We start from the raw sequence: 17,284 nt of genomic DNA on the forward strand, positions 1-17,284 counted from the left end.
ATATTCATGTTATTTATATTTACACTAATACTAATGTTTATATTATTTATGAGATGTTTCAGAGTGCTTTTGTGGCAAAATTGATCTCTGTTTTGGGCACTTGCCCTCCAATTGCTCACAGAAATCTACCAATATTCAGTACTTTTGTCCGCAGCTGATCCCCCACTTTGATCCACCCCTCTGGTTCCTGCTGCTTCTCCAGGACCAAACCCTGCTCCCAGCCACTGCTCCTCCTCCTCCAGCCCTGCTTTCTCTCAGACCTTCACTAAAAACCTTCTTCAGCATCACGAAGCAGCCGGCCCACCAGGTGTCTGAGCCTGGCCAGAGCTGTCCTTGGCACCCTTCAGGGTTTTGCTATTAAAACCAGAGACGGACAGACAGACCGACGGAGACATTCGGTTCCTGTAAGCTGAGATACCTAAACGGAGCTCTGCAAACTGGGGCTCCCCCAGCAGCGGGTGCCTCTGGCGGGGGCTCAGCCTGGCCCTGGAGGGCACCGCAGGGGATACCTTGCCCCAGGGACTCGTTCTTGCTGCCTACGGACAGCATGGGGGGGGGTGTGCGTGCCCCGACTTCCCCTCTCTGGGTCAATTCAAATGCAGCTTGACCAGAGGGGTGAGCACCAGCAGAGGAGAAGCTGGAGCAACCTGATGAGTTGGGGCGCAGCGGGACCACCAGCCGGGGACCAGCCCTGCTTCTGAATGGCCTCCCCTAGCAAAATGTTTGCAGCCTCCGCCTCTGCTAAAAAGCCCATTTTTGTGCGAGAGCCTGACGTCGGGAACATCAGTGGCATCACCCCACTGCTGTCCCTTACCTTTTGGAAATAATATTAAAAACTCAGTGCAGGCAACTTTGCTGCTGGCTGGCCGATACAATGGAAGGCAGCGATCGCCAGAGCAGGTCGAAAGCCAGCATCCCATATACAGGGACAGGGTTTAGCAACGCAGCACATAGTGAGCTAATCAAGAATTAAGCTACAAACTAACACCTGCAAAAGCCATCGCCATCTCCAGCAATGCCACATCCCCTAACCTAGGGGCGACCAGCCCCAGGCACCGAGTCACCTACTGCCACCGCAGGGCATCCCCAGCCCTGTCCCACCACCCCTCCCAGCCCCGCAGCCGGCGCAGCTTCGTGTGGTTGCTGGAGAAAAGCCTTCCCGTCTGGCCGGGAGCTGGGTCGTTCAGGGAAGCGGCTTTTGAGCAGCTGCTTGGAGGGCTTTGCTCACAGTTCCCCCTCCTCCCCCAGCAATTTGGAAGTGAGGTGCGGGGCCCCGCCACAATGGCGGAGAGACCTCGCGAGTCCTGGCACGGGAGCACCCCCTAAAAGCCTGAGGAACCTGTTGGTGTTGCAAACGTCTGCCGCTTTGCCCATATGTCTGCTGATTTCCATACTAAAGACATTTACTGTATATGTTTGCCACCAGGGAAAACTACTGTCTACAACTCAGCTATATTACTGGAAGAGCAGCAGCAGTATTTATGCTATTGTGAATATTGCATTTCCAGGACCCGCTCTATGGCTTTCAAAATCCTCCTTCCAACTCCCCACGTCCCCCCCGGCCAATTAGCGAAAGAGCCTGGTTGGGGTGATGGCCCCCTCCTCCGCGTGGCAATGCCACACCGAGGGACTCACGCAAAACGGTGTGAGCCATCCCTTCTTGGCATCGGGAAGCACGGTTTGCAAGCCAATGACAGAGGGGTGAAATGCAAATATAGCGTTTCTTGTAAAGTAAATTAAGCTAACAATGAAGTAACAAACCGCTGTTAATATTAGATTAACTTGTTTGGCAAGATATGAAATCGGGTGAGCTGGATTGTCGATAGCGGAGTGCTCAATAGCGCTAGTGCTGCTCAGGGAAGTAAAACATCCCTCTGAAAGACAGAGGCACACACCAAAAAAAAAAAAAAAAAAAAAAATTAAGACTGTAGGAAGAGCCAGAATCTGTGCAGCAATTACGCCAGCATTAAAGATGAATGGAGAAGAAGCTTGAGATTTTGATTGCCTTTAAATACTGGCTTGTTTTTAATCTCAAAATCAGACTGTGCTGTGATCGGCCATTAGTCCCAGCTACAGAAAAAAGAGAGAAAAGATCCCAGATTTTAACATTTGTAGTATGAACTTAAAATACCACTTTGATCTAAGATAAGGAGACAAATGGCAGATAATTCAGAAGTTAAAGTCAGCTGCATGCATTTGGCAACTGGCAGCGGCTGGGCCGACTTTGGGAACAACTGGGACTTGGGCAGAGGGGTCACCAGCAGCCATGTCCTCAACGCAGGGACTGAGGCACAAGCTTAAACATCATACTATATGCCAGTGGTCACTAAACTGATTAAGCAGTGGTTATCTTTAGCAGTAAAAAGGCTATCTGCTAATACTAAATGATTAGAGTCTAAAATGCCATTTACTCTGCTCTGATTCCTTGAATGAATATTTATGCCAAGTGATGACTATAACACCATCAAAAGGTTTCCGTGCTCTGCTTCGTAGAGTGGAAGTGATTATTCAACAGCAGGTCTGCACTCCAGCACTTGTTTCTATTAAGCAAATTTGCAGTGTTCAGACAAAAATTCATGATCGCATTGTCCTCCTGGGATTGTTATTTTTAAAGAAATCCCACTTCCAACGCTCTCTGGGGCATGGGCTGTGGCAGGTGGGCCTTGTCCACTCCGCAGACACAGAAAAGAAGGATACAGATGCTGCACAATTTCTCCCTTGGGTTTGTTTTTTTTTTTTTTTTTAAAAGACAACCTGACATTTGCTGCACCTCATTCAACAGCAAGAACCTGCGTCCTGTCCCAGGCTTTCCTCCCCCCCGCCACCAGCCGTGGCTTTTGCATGAAACCACGTGGTGAATTTCCTCATTAGGCATCAGGAATGGGCTCTACAGCCACGACGACAAATCAAGAGGGCTGCCCATCAGAAGTGAAGCCCCTGCGCCCCGGCGGGGGAGCACCGCCTGCCTTTCACAGCAAGGACAAGTGCAGGGAGGCAACGAGATGCCATCACGCGCGAGTCACGGTCCGGGGTGGAACTAACCCGCCCTGCCTTCCCCGGACAGGAGGGTGTTTTGGCACGGTGCGAGCCTGTCTGTGCTGCCATGGCAGTAGCGAGGGAGGGCTCCAGACCGGCCCACGTCAGGGACCACTGAGCAAACCGAAGAGCTGTTGGCATCCAAGCAGCACACTGCTGGACCTTGTATTTAGAGCGCACGACGGAAGGGAAGTCATTCCCTCACGGTGTGGGCCGGTACCGGCTGAGGCTGCCCCGTGCTCCAGCCCGGGCATGCAGGGCTCGGTTCCCGCCTTGCGCTGGAGACGGGGGTGCTCTTCGTGGGGGTTCGGTCTCTCATAACACACCACCCTGACGTTCACCTCCCCAGGAGGAGAGCCCCGTGTTGTTCTGGTAACATCCCCTGTGACCGCTGGACCTCCGCGTGCTCCCTGCTCTCACGTGCGCTGCCTGCTCTCAGCCAACATTGCTAACCCTGTTTCACCCTTGGCTCCCGGCTGCCTCTGCACCACATCGCTGTGCTGCCAGTACCATATAGATGGCAGCCACTGAGGCTAGACCTTACCCTAGCTATTTCAACTTGCTGGTTATTTTGTCCCCTTCACCAGTCCATCACCCATTTTTTTCTCTAAGTTCCTGGGCTATTTTCGGCTCCATCATTCTGCTGGGTTTGCTGGCTCTGCCTGTTGCATTGCCACATATAAAAAAACCCCATCAAACCACCCCTAACCCCAGATGCATCCAAACTGGCCCAGCTCAGATACGCCTCCCCTGCAGAGTCAGCGTGGGGACTCACACAGCAAGACGTGGCTCACCAACCGAGTGCCATTTTTATTCATCCAACGGTAGAGTGGGATTTCCTGCACAAGTGACCCTCTCCTCCAGCATGCTCCTGCCTCTGGGGTGACATTTCTGTGGCTTTCCCAGAGATGTATGAGAGACCTGGCAGCTGCAGAGCCATTAGCTGGCATTAGCCAAGCAGCTCTGAAAAGTTACACTTTCCTCTTCCCTTCCTTCTGAAGTAAGGAGACCACCTAAGCCAAGAAAAAAATGCTTTTTAGAAGGTTTAAGTTCCCTTCTCCGAAGGCCTTCATTTTTGAACTAGTACCAAAACTCTCCTTAAGAATTTGAACTGAATCTGAATAACCCCCCCAGCTTTTTTTGGCGAGGGGTTTCGGTTTTGTTTTGGTGTTACTGCTCCCATCCTCACCATGGGCCAACACCTGCGTGCTGCCATTGCGTGTCGATTTACAGCAAACCACACGGGCAGGCGGGTAGCCATCACTCTGGAGCACAGGCAGAGGCAGCGACTGTCTGGCAGCCCATTTCAAAGCAAGGAATCAAAACATTTGGGCAACAATCTGCTCCTTCAGTAGCCCCAGCGTGGCCACCTGCAACAGCCTCTACAAAAAGAGCATCAACTCTACAGTTTCTCAAGAGACAGCCCCCCCCCCAATCCCAAAAGGCACTAAAATGGAATGGCAATTAAAACGCCACCTATCCATAGGCGGTTATAGGTGGTTTTTTAATTGCTATTCCATCTTTATGGGAATAAAAGGGTATAGGGCCACACATTTTATAATGGGTCTCCCAACCCAAAACGTCTGTTTAGGAAGAAAAATCACGCAAAAAATCCACATGTCTGAGGTGGCTTCATATGACAGGTAATATTTTGAAGTATACTATGTGTCTAGTGGTGTTTTGCTTCTGTTTAGCCATTATTCAACATAGATATACATAAAAGCATTTCATGCAACAGGCAGAGCAGGACCAAGCTGCGCTGCATTTGGCGTTCGCAATTCACAGAACACACACGCGATCCAGGACCAGTAACCGATTAAGTCACATCAGAAAAAAAAGTACTCGGTGTCTATTTATTAGAGGAAAGGGGGGTAAATCTAAGAAAAAGCAAGATGACAAAATAAATAGAATTGCAGCCATCCTTTACAGCTACTGGTGCACTGTATTAAAGTGACACTCACCATACAAAGAAATGTGTTTGGTACAGTCCAGTGGGTTGCACATGAATTGCATAACCTTGAAAATCATTGCACAAAGCATCACAGCAGGAACACAGTTCAGAGCTTTTCTACGGGAGATGCTTCAAATCCGATCGCTTTCGTTACATGGGAGGTCAAAGCACCTGGCACAGAGTAAGCAAAAAGGGCTGTGAAAAGGGATGCTGCGTCAGCGCCCGGTCGCATTCGAACCCTGACATCAGCTCTCACAGCAGTTCAGACCTGGACAGGCGATGCCCCACAGGAAAACCCCACTGCCTATCAAAGCCTGGAAATTAATATTCTGATCAATGCCTGGGCACCCTTTGGCAAGGCTGGAGGGAGCCTGTTCCTCACAGCCCAGACTGGAGACACCGTATCAGCCGGCCAACAAGCACTCCCGGCCATGGAAATGCTCTTTCTAAATTCATAGATGTGAAAAGCGAGACACCTCTCCGCAAGCAACTCAGCACTGCTCAGCAGCCTTCGTGGGACCCAGCCATCACCCGCCCACGGCTCATTCCCTCCCGTCGTACACCACGGCAGGTTTTTGGACACAAGTCTCTGCACAGTTCAAGCGGAGAGGTCTAACTCTGCAGCAGCATTTCTTCCCCCGGTTTGTGTGTGTGAACTCCCCGCCTCTGCTTTTATTCCTGCAGTTTCCAGGGATCTGTGTATACATTTCTAATAGTCTGTTTAACATCAAGCACAGGAAATACAGGCCTTCACCACATGGGGAACAAACCACAGCTAAGATGACCAGGAAACATTCATAATTTTTAATTCACACCAGTAATAAAATTGCATTACATTTTTCATAAAATAAATGTTCCAGTTTATATACAGAAAACAGACTGTACAGAGCCCTCCCCCAGACCCCAAAAACTCACAAACATACAGGCAATGCAGTGCTCAGCTAAGCAGGCACAACTGTACATCTAAAATTGTAACTGCTTTGTGTTGGGGGGGAAAAGTACTACAATGTATATAGTCCTCTCTGGACCAAGAATTAAAAAAATATTGCAGGCAAGCTGACAGGCGCCCTCGCTGCTCGCGCGGCCAAGCACCCATCCCACAGTGCTTCAGCGAAGCAGGGTTTGTTATTGAACCTGGGACTCGAAGCTGCCATTCAGCTGCCCTTCCTCATAGTCCATCTGACACAAGATCATGTTGTTCTTCAGGAAAAATTTGTCTCCCACACAGAATCTGGAAGATAAAAAGAATTAACGGGTGTAAGTGTGAACAGAGGTTAGGACAGGGGGAATTCGAGGCTGTTTGTGCCTGAAGGTGACTCTGGGGACCAGTTTGGTTTCCAGCTCTGCCGGTGGTGTCGGACCCCAGGAAAGCCTCCGTGCTTCTCCCCCCGCTCCCCTTCCCCGCACGCGTCCCGGGATTTTGCCGTCCCTTTTCCTGGCACAGCGGTGTCCAGCTCCCAGGCCACGGTTGTACGAAGCAGCTCGGGGAGCAGGTCCCGGTCTCTGCCGGGTCCCGCACCAGCGGCGGGAGGAGGCCGGGAGCAGTTAAGGGATTTGTCCCTGCAGACGAGAGCTGTCGGCTCTACAAGCGGGAAATCAAGCAGGCCATATTACACAGAGACTATTTGAAGTTTTTGCTGGTATCCGCATTTCCATGGTTCCCTCGGGTGAGGCAGTATTTACACTAATTTCCAGGCAAGGACTGGCTATTAAGTCTTTCCTCACCCCCTTGTGTACAGTGCTGAACAATAAATAGAAATTTCCTGGTGGCTGGACTCCTAACCTTTATCTTCATTGAGCGAAGGGCACTGCTCTCTATATACCATGTAAATTGTTCTGTTTGTCTGGAAGTTGACAGAGAGGCTTGTGATATTTAACAATTTTATTTGACCATTAAGGTCAAAAAAGTTCCATATATAAGATCTGAGAGGTGTGAATTGACAGCCAATAGCTTTTTTGCCCTGCCTGCTTGCTCAAGAATCAGAAGCTAATCTTTACTTCTTAAGATAACAAATAATGTTCTTTTCACCCAATTCAGGGGCTGTTTTTTGTCCATTGTGCTAGCAGGGCAACGACAGACCAGAGCACGGGGCTGCGCCTCCCTGCCCCAAGTGCTGAGTCTTAAATCAGTCCCAGGTCCCTAAAGCAGAGGTACCCCGGCCACTGCGCCAAAACACAGCTCTGAACTGAGAGGAACGGGTAGGTACCAGCCTCTGGCGAGGCCGAATAGTTACTGGGCTTTGAAGGAAGATCAGTAGAGATGATCCCATCCTCAGGAGACTCAGCAGACCTCAAACACCCATTTCCTCTGCTCCCAGGCAGAGCTTTGGCAGGGACATTGCCTACTCCTTGTCTAAAATGCTTTCTAGATTTGTAACTCAGGCAGCTTCGGGCAGAGCATCTCCAACAAAAACTGAATATATTCTGCTACAAGAACAGAACTGATCATTTCAGAGCTCCTTTATAGGTCTGACATGGGCACAAGTTTTCTCCAACCGGACACCTGCAAGTAAGCTGATTAATTTGCCAAATCGATACAGGGAGAACTGGGTATTGGTTCTCACTTCATATGATTTCACTGGAGACCTTCCATCTTCTTCCCTCTGTGGCACATGCTTTAGTAGTTCTGAAATTCAACCTTTTTTGTATATTAAAAAGCTAAAAATTAATCTCGATTTAAATTAGCAGCTCTTATGCTAAAAACTGTACTGCACACACTAGCCTTAACACCACCTTCCCCACCAGTAGGTTTACTCACTATAAATAACAGTCACAGCTGCTTGCTTTTTGCTACTTACCCCTACCTGAAGTACAATATCAATCTCCAAGAAGAGAAATGCAAAATTTACTCTTGTCACCAGCATCACCCACAGCGCTCTCTTGCCAAACCTGGTTTGGGTCTAGAGGAGCCAAAGGAGGAGTGGGAGAACTAGGGAGCTGGGGGGGTGGGTGGGCCATGTGAGCACATAGGACCTAAAATGCACAGCAGGGGTACCCCGAGACCTTGTGAAGTTTTGGGAGAAGGGCTTGATTCACTGGAAAAGCGACTCTTTCTTTCTACCTGCCAGTCCTGCAAACCCAGCAGTAAACTGGCATCTCTTCAGCTGATGCATCGCAACTAGAGACAGGGGATTTAACAGAGCAACTTCAGACCCAGTTTCACGCGTCCCAGCCTGCAGCTCTCTTCAGAGCGAGACGTGGGCCTGCACCACCAGCCCTCCTGCTCGGAGCACGTCTGTCGCAGAGCCTGTCTGGCTGATCGAGTTCCAGCCAGCAGCAGCGAGAAACAGGCACTGAACCTACCCTGCCATTTCTGCAGAGTGATTTTCTTCCGAGCAAAACCGCATCTTAGATAATCGCAACCCAAGCAGCTGGATTTCCTGAAGCCCTTGTAATACTGATGTCTTAGCCAGTTACAGCAGTGACCAACTTTTGTTCACTATTGTGAGAAGCAATGTTGGCCTTATTAAAGCATAGTAGGCTGAGTAGTGCGTAGGACTTGCTGCAAATCTGGTGTTTTGGAGAATGAAGCTAATGAAAACTGCACATTTGGAAAAAATATTAGAGATTTTGCTCTGATGGATTTAACACTCTACACAGACACAGTTTAGCTATAGAAGGGCAAGTAAGCTGGAAGAGAACTAGAGAAAGGTCTTCATAATCAAATCTTTTCATAGCCGGACAATGAGGTGGGGTTTCAGGTGGGGTTTCCGATTCAGAACTAGTTTTGGCATCCACCTCTGCAATTTTGACTTTACGGTTACTTAAACTCACTGTTCTTGGTTCAGCTTCCAATGTCATCTGTTACAGGAGCACTTCCATTCTGCCCTTTCTGGCCAAAATCTTTAGAGGATAAGTCATAAAAGGTTGTAGTCTTCTGATCTCAGCCAAAAATAACAATCTACACGTAGCTCTATGCCATCTACTCAGCCCATCTTTCAGAAACATTCAGCTCCCCCCAACCTGGGCAAATCCCTCATGCATCAAAGCACGACTCTGCCAGAACGGGGAATTACCTGCGCTTTCCTGCCAGGCAGTGACAGTGCATGGAGGTTATTTTGAGGGCAGAGCAGGACCGTACTTTGCACTGAGTGCAGTAATAGCGTTAGTAATTGCAGAGGGAAGAGAGGGAGAGAGGTGCTTTGGAGCCTTTGTAATAAAGGGTGAAATTGAAAAGAAATTCCTGAAAATGAAAACTAGGCGGCACTAGGCTTTCCCATGAGAGAAGCTAGGATAAAGTAGGGGTTTGATGACAAACGCTCATCCTACAGACTCCAAGGCCACCCCAGCACTCCTGCCTGCGCAGCCCAGAGCCGTGACTTGCCTCTGCCAGAGCCAGAAGGGACATTTGAGATGCTCCAGCCCCGGTATCGGCGTGGAGTTTGGGAGCACCCCTCTCCTGCCCGGCCTTCGTGGGCAGGCTGAAGAAAGCAGAGCCTGAGGGCTGAGCCTGGCAGCACCCTGCAACACCTCCGAGCCTGGGGACAAACCCCACAACCCACCAGCAATTTCAGCTGCGTGAAGAGAGACCATCTCGGGGAGGGCACGTATTAGCTCTGCGAGCAGTGCCACGCTGCCCATCGGGAATCGCGGCTGTTGCGGGAGCGTGTTCAAGAGTGCCAAAACAAGACTGGGCAACTGAAAGGTGTAACGGGGCTTCCCGAGAGGAGCCCCGGGCCAGGAGCCACTAGATGTCACTGCCGCCTCGGCGCTGCCACCGCGCCTGGGGACAACGCCAATATTAATAGGAGCTTTCTACCTCCAACAAACACCGCCTCCGCCTTCAATAACGGGACTGAGTAAAGCCACCTGAGCTACAAACGGCTCGCCCGATTCTCCTCTTCCATGCTCTGGCACCAACCAGCCGCAACCCCATTCACGTCCCCGTGAACTGAGCCCCTGTCAGAGGGCACGGAAGGAGAATCGGACCCCAGTTTGCACGGTCGCCGAAGTTTAGCAGGAAAGGTGGCAGAGGTTTGCATTCACGCATGCACCGTGTATGGCTACCTCACTAGTGGAGATCCCACGGTGACTTTTGTTCTAGGGCAAACAATGAATTTTTAAGTCAGGCTTTTAGCTTGACTTTTACAGAATTAGGCTCTCCATCTTCCCACGAGTTTTGTCATCTCTCTCACACCTTCACACGGGATGAAGCATTGCCTCCTAGTTTCACCTCTGGGAATCACAACCACAAGTCCAGAACAGGAACCCCAGCACAGCCCTTGGGCCCTGGGCAGTCGCTGCAGCCCAACTAAACAAGCAGTAGGAACAACAAGCACTGTCTGGCCTGTCTTGGACAAGGATGGATGCATCAGAAAGCGACACTATGACGCATCTGGTTCTGTGGGCTTCCATTCTGCCTACAATGACCAACAAACAGGGCGCTCGGAAGATTTTTCACAGCCCTCCCAAATTCAGCTGCCTACAAGTAGCCCAAGTGAAAACTTTGTGCATGACTCTTTATCATACTCATTGATGTGCATTTTCCGCTGGGTAAAACCCAGCAGAAATACACAAGCCCCACTCAAAATTACACCACCAAGATCCCCTATTAATTACACAACTACTAAAGGGATTTCTTCCTAGTGTTGGAAGGAGCTTATCTAGAGTTTTTTTCTCCTTCCTGTCCCTTCTCTTTCTCTTTCTTCGCCGTCCTCAGTTTTGAGCCTGTCAGAAACCTGCTTTAAGCAAAATAACATCAGTTTGCCAGAGGAGGTCCATTCTCTGTTGTCTGTGTTCTGCAAAGAGGGTAGATCCTGAAAGGACACTGAAGCAGTTTGTTTTATTCAGCAGCAGCTGTGCTGCATACAACCGTGGCCAGATCTGCAGTCTGTGTGCTCCCCTCGCCCTTCCAACTCCCACCAGCTCCAAGGGGATTTGCGGTGAAGGGGCTACAGGTACTTACATGCATCACTCAGGTCAGCCTAATAAACCAGCCCGAGCCAGCAGGCTGTGAGCCCCAGACAGGTAACGTGGATCAAACATTTCCCCTATTTTGCAGGCAAAGGTATAAATTAGTTTGTGTTTGTGTGTATAATAACTGTGTCCTCACCGCTGGTTGCAGAGCTGACAGGCAAAGCAGTCCAAATGGTAAACATTATCTCTGGCCCTCATCACCATCTCAAAGGCAGGGATCAGTTTACTGCAGGCAGCACAATTCCCGGTGGTACCAAAGAGCCTGCCAAAGAAGCACAATCATTAGAAGCCATTTTAATTAAATGGTGGAAGGACTAATTAAGTGTAATTAGCAGTATCAAATACTGTATTGCACCAATAAATAGAAGTTGCAGTCTCCATTTCGCTGACCAACCAGTGTGCGGGAACTTGGGATAAAACTGCCTGGTGAGCAGGCTCCGATTGCCGAGATGAAACTTCATTTGGTTTGTAAGCCTAGGGCTAATTTGCTGTCTAATGGAGAAAAGCATTAAACACTTAGAGCACTATTTTGGGGCTCACAAAATTTCAGTCAAAAACTATCTGCCTCTCTGCAGCGGTGGGGTAGGTGCTCGGAGCCACCCGTCCTCCTCCGCCTGTGGTTGCCCCATCTGCGCTTGGCCGCAACCGAACAGAAGGATAGGCTGGCAGCCTCTCGCAGCAAGACACAGAAGACCTGCAAACTTTGCCAACCCTGGCAGGCAACGCTATAATATAGCTCAGGAAGAACCTCACTTACCTGCTGTTCAAAACGGAAAAGCACAATTTCTCTCGCGATGAGTACAGCAGCATTTTGCAAGGCATCTCGGAGAGCAAGCCCTCCTCCCTGGCTGTGCCCCCCTCCTCCCGCCTCCACGTCCCTCCCGGGAGCCAGCTAAGCCCTTCCACCGTGGCCTGAACAGCATGCTCAGCCGTTCCACTTCAGCTCCTCGGTCCTCCAGGACAGCCCTTCAGCACTGGAAGCTTTGCCATTTTCATCTTGGCTTTCCCTATCTGTCTCCCCAGATGTCTGCTGCTGTTACAGCTCTCGCCAGGGGACTCAACCAAGACCGCAGCATCCTCCCCCCGGCCCCCTTCGCCGAGGTGTCCCTGCAGCCCCCCGCGCACGCCAGGGGCAGCACGCCACTGCGGCGACAAAGCCACACGAACCAGCCGGGGCACGTATCGACAGGCCGACAAAACCAAATTGCACCCGAGACTGTGGTCAATACGCGTGTGGTTAGTTACTTTGCTTAGGAGATGATAAAAATCGTATTCTTGGGGCAATGAGCCTCGAGACGTACGGTTCCTGCTGACCATTAGCTCTGCGCGTGCAACGCGTCGCTGCCCGCAGACAGATTTGGGCTTGCGGTTTGTTTCGAGCCATTGGCTCTGGCTGATTCCACAACACGCAGACGAGAAGCATCAGGAAAATCTATAACCAATTTCTAAACCTGCAATTTGCCAAGCTAATCGATACTAATTATTACTGGCCAGTAATTGTGAATTAAAACACCCAGCAATGTTATAGAAACCTCCACACAACAATCCCACCCTCCCACAGCGCTGTGCTACCAAAGTCAGCTTGCTCTTCAGCTATAAAAAAAAGGCTACCCTTATTTCTCATTAGAAGTGGCATCAGTGGTCTTTCATTAGGCCTGGCTGGAAAACCCCAAGAGTTCCCATGAAGAAACAGTACTGCATTTTCCCTGAAAGTTAAACTACGCAAACCAAATGGAAACACTTCTGCAGGACAGAAAAAGCGCAAAGGGAGTACCAAAATTTCCTCCCATATGAACCCGTCATATGAGGGCTGAAAGGCAGAGGAAAATCCCAGCTACATAGTCTGCGCTGGCAAACTCAGACCATGTAATCGGGACCGGGGCAGTCCCATTCTCCCTGCAAGCTGACTCCAGCTTGCTCCTGCTCTTGCTCCTGCTCCTGCTCCTGCTCCCGCAGGCAGGCAGGCAGGGGAGGCAGCTGAGCGCAGTGCCTGGCTGCCTAACGCCAGCAGACCGGACTGAAAAAATGTGGCACTGAAAAGCGTACAGGTCTCCACCCTGAAACGCCCTGGCTCTCATTCAGCACCCGCTCGCAAATCAAGCCATTAATACAGACATCCCTCCCTCCCTCCCTCCCTCCCCCAACGTAGCTGCCCCCTTCTAGGGTACCTCACTTGGGCATAGCAAAACCTGACAGCTTTTGCCGGAGTTTTGCCATTTTCCATAAAACCAGGCATCTGTTTTTAGAGTACCCAAGTCACAGCAAACTCAAAAAATAAGTAAGTCCAATACGTGTTAGGCAGGGAAAGTGGGAGGTTAATCCTAGATTTGCTCTGTGCCCAGCACTGCTACATGCACAAGTATAAAATATCCATTATTCATTAGCATCACAGTTGTGTGGAGCTCAATCTAGATTAAACAAAATAAAGGGGCCCCAGACAGCACCATTTGCATTGTTAAGCAGGCGCTTTTCTTCAGCCTTCAAATAGGAGACTTTTCTAAATGGAAATGATGGGGAAATTTGGACAGATGTTCACTTAACTATTTAAACAGTTAGCTTAAGAAACATGAAAAATGTATTTGGCATCGTATTCACCTGTCTCCTTTCAGGGGTTTGGGGGTAAACCAATTGTTAAACAGCTTTGACTGTTTGCATAAGATCTGAAGCTTATGTTCTGTCCAGCTGAAATCGTGTTGCCTTCTAATGTCTACATAAATGTAGCTTCCAGCTAGTCAGTGTGCTAATCTTTTTCTCTTCTATCAAGTTTCACAGTCCTCCATACCCTCCCTTTCCCAACAGATGAACATTTCACACGTATTCTAGCACTTCTTAATTTTAATCTGCTTTTCAGGGAGTGACTTAGAGCCCTTGTATATTCACCATGCTTCTAAATATACACCATAACTTGTAGCTCAGTGAACATGAATTTTTTTTTCATTCTGCTGGAAGAAAAAACAAAATGAACACAGACTTTTGCCTTTTTTGTTTGCTTGTAAAAAACCTGCCACGTCTAATACCTACTTACCCAGAAGCTACTTGAGCTGAAACTTTCTGAGGTGGGGAGCTTAACATTATTAGAGGAGGGAGAGAAGACAAGGAGCAAGAGCAAAATCTTCCACCCCAAGCCCCATCTGCGGTTAAATTTAAAATAACCCCACATGAACAAACTGATCTGCATTCTGTCCCCCAGACACCTTCATAACAGATGCAATACTCTCGCGCACATTCACGCACACAAAGTTGAAGCACATTAGAAAAAAAAAAAAAACAAAACTATCAGAAGATGCTCAGCATCTACTTACCAGCTTGGAGCCATTTGCATAAAAGAAGCTGGAAATACAGAAAGGTTTCAGTTTGAAGCTGTTTTGCTGCTTCTAAAAACCCCGGGTTTTTTTCATCTCCCTTTGAAGTTAAAAGGCAACAATTTTTAAGTACAGATTTATTCCCCCTTATGTAACAGGAAGACCTAGCCAGCTTGTAAATAAGCATAGACTATGCAGATTTAAAATTTAGCACAATTAAACTTCTAGCCTGTGGTAGTAATTATGTTTAATGGCTCTTAGCCTGAACTTAACCATGTCTATTGTTGTCAGCCAGTCTAAAAGCAGGAGTTTGTCCAAGGACAATTTTCTGTAGTTTATAGGCACACTAAAAATCCTGCTACGTGCTGTTCTCATTGGCCATTGATGTCAGTGTGTATAGTAAAAATTAAAGCTAATTGGCATACAGGAGCAGCAGTGAATGCAAATGAATTAATGGGAAAAGAAGGGAGCGCTCCTGGAAGTGGTAGGCAACTGTCGAAGGATGCTTTTTATGTAGTCTTGCCTGGGCTAAAGAGTAGTCTTCTGCACAATGATCCAGACATCACCAGCTCCATGAATACACCTGAAGTTAACTCAAACTATAGTAAAGTCACGGCACCCTGTAGGTTTTTGGGGAAAAAAAGAATGGTAAAGAGTCCTTACCATAGGGAAAACAGTAAGAAACTTCTCATATGAACACATTAAGTTTAGCACCTTTTAACAAATTTTTCCTTTTCTGACCAAAATGTGCAGGGTGGCTAAACTGAGAACCTGATTGCCTATTTCTGTCAACACTAGGAACAACAATCTGTTTTAGTCATTGCCTACAAGGAGAGAGTCCCCGTTTCTTCTCCTCTCTCTAGCCTGGTGTCTGACTAGCTAGCAGCTTGCAATCAAGAAAGAGGGAGAAAATCTTCCCTCCACAGAAAGAGTGAAAATCTTGGAGCTGTTGAGTTCACAGGAGACAAAAAAAGAGGAACCAGGGCAGGCACTTATAAATAATGAGTGGTACAGAAAGGACAGGTTGGGAGTGTCAATTGGATTTCTTTTAAACAACACAGGAACAAGACAAGTTCAAAATTAAACAGCTGAGTTGAGACTGATACTTCCCTAAAACAAGAGGCTTTGTCAACACTGAAAGGCAAGAACTATGAGTTGAAAGAGGACTAAACACTTATCTACAGATAAATATCTAGATTTGTAAATATTGTGTACAGCTACATAGTTCTCTATATATTTGTATATCCAGATTGTCTGGATATACAAGTTTTTGAAGAGCTACCGAACCCCATGCTCATATCCTCTCCAGCTAGTAGGTGAAATAGGTTTTCCCATACACCTTCCCTCTATGCCTGCTGCCATTTATTTCCTAGCTCCATCAGGACCTGCTGTAGAACAAGACTTGCTTTACGTACCTGAAACTCATCGTCATGAAAAGAAAAGGTTTTGCCTTTACCATGTGAAACAAACCAACAACTAGTCTTCCAGTGAGGACAGCTCTTAACAGCTTGCAATCAGTATTTTTCCCATCTGTGGATACTAGAAATACACTGAGCTACAAGTCTGATTTGACCAAAGTACTGAATATTCCAAGAATTGCAGGGAAAGCCTGAATGTTGCTTAAAAAGATTAAACGTATAAGCTTAAAAGCAACTTTAGACTCAAGGTTCCCAACTTCCTTGTAATCAGCCTTTGTGTAATATTCAGAGAAAGCCTTAGCGATAGGTGTTTCAGCATGGGAAATACATATTAGCTGGTGCACCCTCCTATCTAGTACACCGTTGTCAGTGCTGCAGTGGGAAGTCCTGTCAGGTGAAGGAAAGGAAATGCATTTTGATACTAATGAAGTTGGTCGAGCTGTCCTCTCATGAAACCAAGTTCAATCCCAAAGAATTTATGTCTTGTGTGCCAAAGGGTTTGGCATTCATGGATAGCATAGTTGAAGGAGTTGAACCAGTGTGGTACAAAAAAGCCCTCTGGTCAAGTGACCTCACTAGTTCGAGATTACTGGGCATAAACTTCAAGGTTGCTCAAGGGCATCTGTTTTCAGTTGAAGAACGCATCTGAATGTTTGCTTCTTTTTACTCCTTTGGTCTTTCTCTCCATATTTTCAGCAGATACTTACAGTGGGGCTGGGACTCTTAGCAGGGAGAAGTCCAAGTCCTCCTCCCCTACCCCAGCCTTCTTATGGTATAACTGAAGCCGCTGACCTTAACCCCCATCTTGGCTGTCTCTGACACTGCTGAACATACGTGCAACAACGTCCTCTTAGGGGAGTTTAAAAACAGCAGTCAGAAAACTGCAAGGTTGAAAGTGCTAGAGGCACGCTAGTATACCACAGCCGGGCAGAATTACTCCCCATAAGCTTTCCTCCTCACTGGGAGGTTGTGGAGAAGGAAAAAAAAGGGGGGAAAAAAGCAAATGAACAAACCAAGCATTGCTTGTTTATCCTGAAGGGCATGGGCTGTGAGAAACTCCTGGACCAGCTACTATGGAGAAAAAAAAAAAATCTGTGCTTTAACATCACAAAGCACAGCAATGTTGCCAAGACACATTGTATTTTGAGCCTAATTAATCCTCCTTAATCTGTATAGATACCAAGTGTAGAAGTGAGGGTATCCTACATAGCATGCCAGACACTCCCTGTTGCGATGCAAGAACAGTACTTCAATTTAGCAACATTTTTAGGCTCTGAGCAGATACCATTTGTTCAGCCACGCTGCATTTATACCTCTTCTCCCCATGCTAAACGTGCCCCTTGAAAAGCAGGCAGGGCACGCTCTCGGTGCATGCATGCACACTACACTCCTCTGGCCGAAAAAAATCCCAAAGACTCTCCTTGCTGCTTCAAAGGTGTTGCAGCTTCTGCAGGCTGAAGCTACATTCGGAGTATTAGTGAAGTCTCTGGTAGATTAACTTACATTCTGCTAGTTGTGGCATGCGCTTCTCAGTTCCTGAAGACTTGTGCTTACACGTCCAACCGTGGTTTAATGGTTTGGCTTAGGGCCTTCGTTACCAGCTTGGGGAAGCCTACCAGAAGGAGGGTATTTGCCCTCATCTTCCTGTGCCAGAGAGCAGG

The 17,284-nt window shown here is 48.1% G+C and overlaps 1 protein-coding gene across 4 annotated transcripts in view; it reads right to left on the bottom strand.

Annotated features, from left to right (window-relative positions):
* Window positions 1–4,875: 4,875 nt before the first annotated feature.
* Window positions 4,876–17,284, bottom strand: part of LMO1 (LIM domain only 1) — a 63,278-nt gene continuing 50,869 nt past the window's right edge. For 3 of the 4 annotated variants that reach the window (XM_052811462.1, XM_052811464.1, XM_052811461.1), the window contains exons 3-4: window positions 11,040–11,165; window positions 5,777–6,218 (exon numbers count right to left, since the gene is read on the bottom strand). In XM_052811462.1, the coding sequence (XP_052667422.1) occupies window positions 6,113–6,218; window positions 11,040–11,165 (232 nt within the window). In that variant the 3' untranslated portion in view covers window positions 5,777–6,112. Of the gene's footprint in view, window positions 5,159–5,776; window positions 6,219–11,039; window positions 11,166–17,284 lie in introns of those variants that run through there. The other variant, XM_052811460.1, reaches the window with a different exon arrangement.

The sequence above is a fragment of the Harpia harpyja genome, chromosome 16 (assembly GCF_026419915.1).
Source record: "Harpia harpyja isolate bHarHar1 chromosome 16, bHarHar1 primary haplotype, whole genome shotgun sequence".
Lineage (NCBI taxonomy): Eukaryota > Metazoa > Chordata > Aves > Accipitriformes > Accipitridae > Harpia > Harpia harpyja.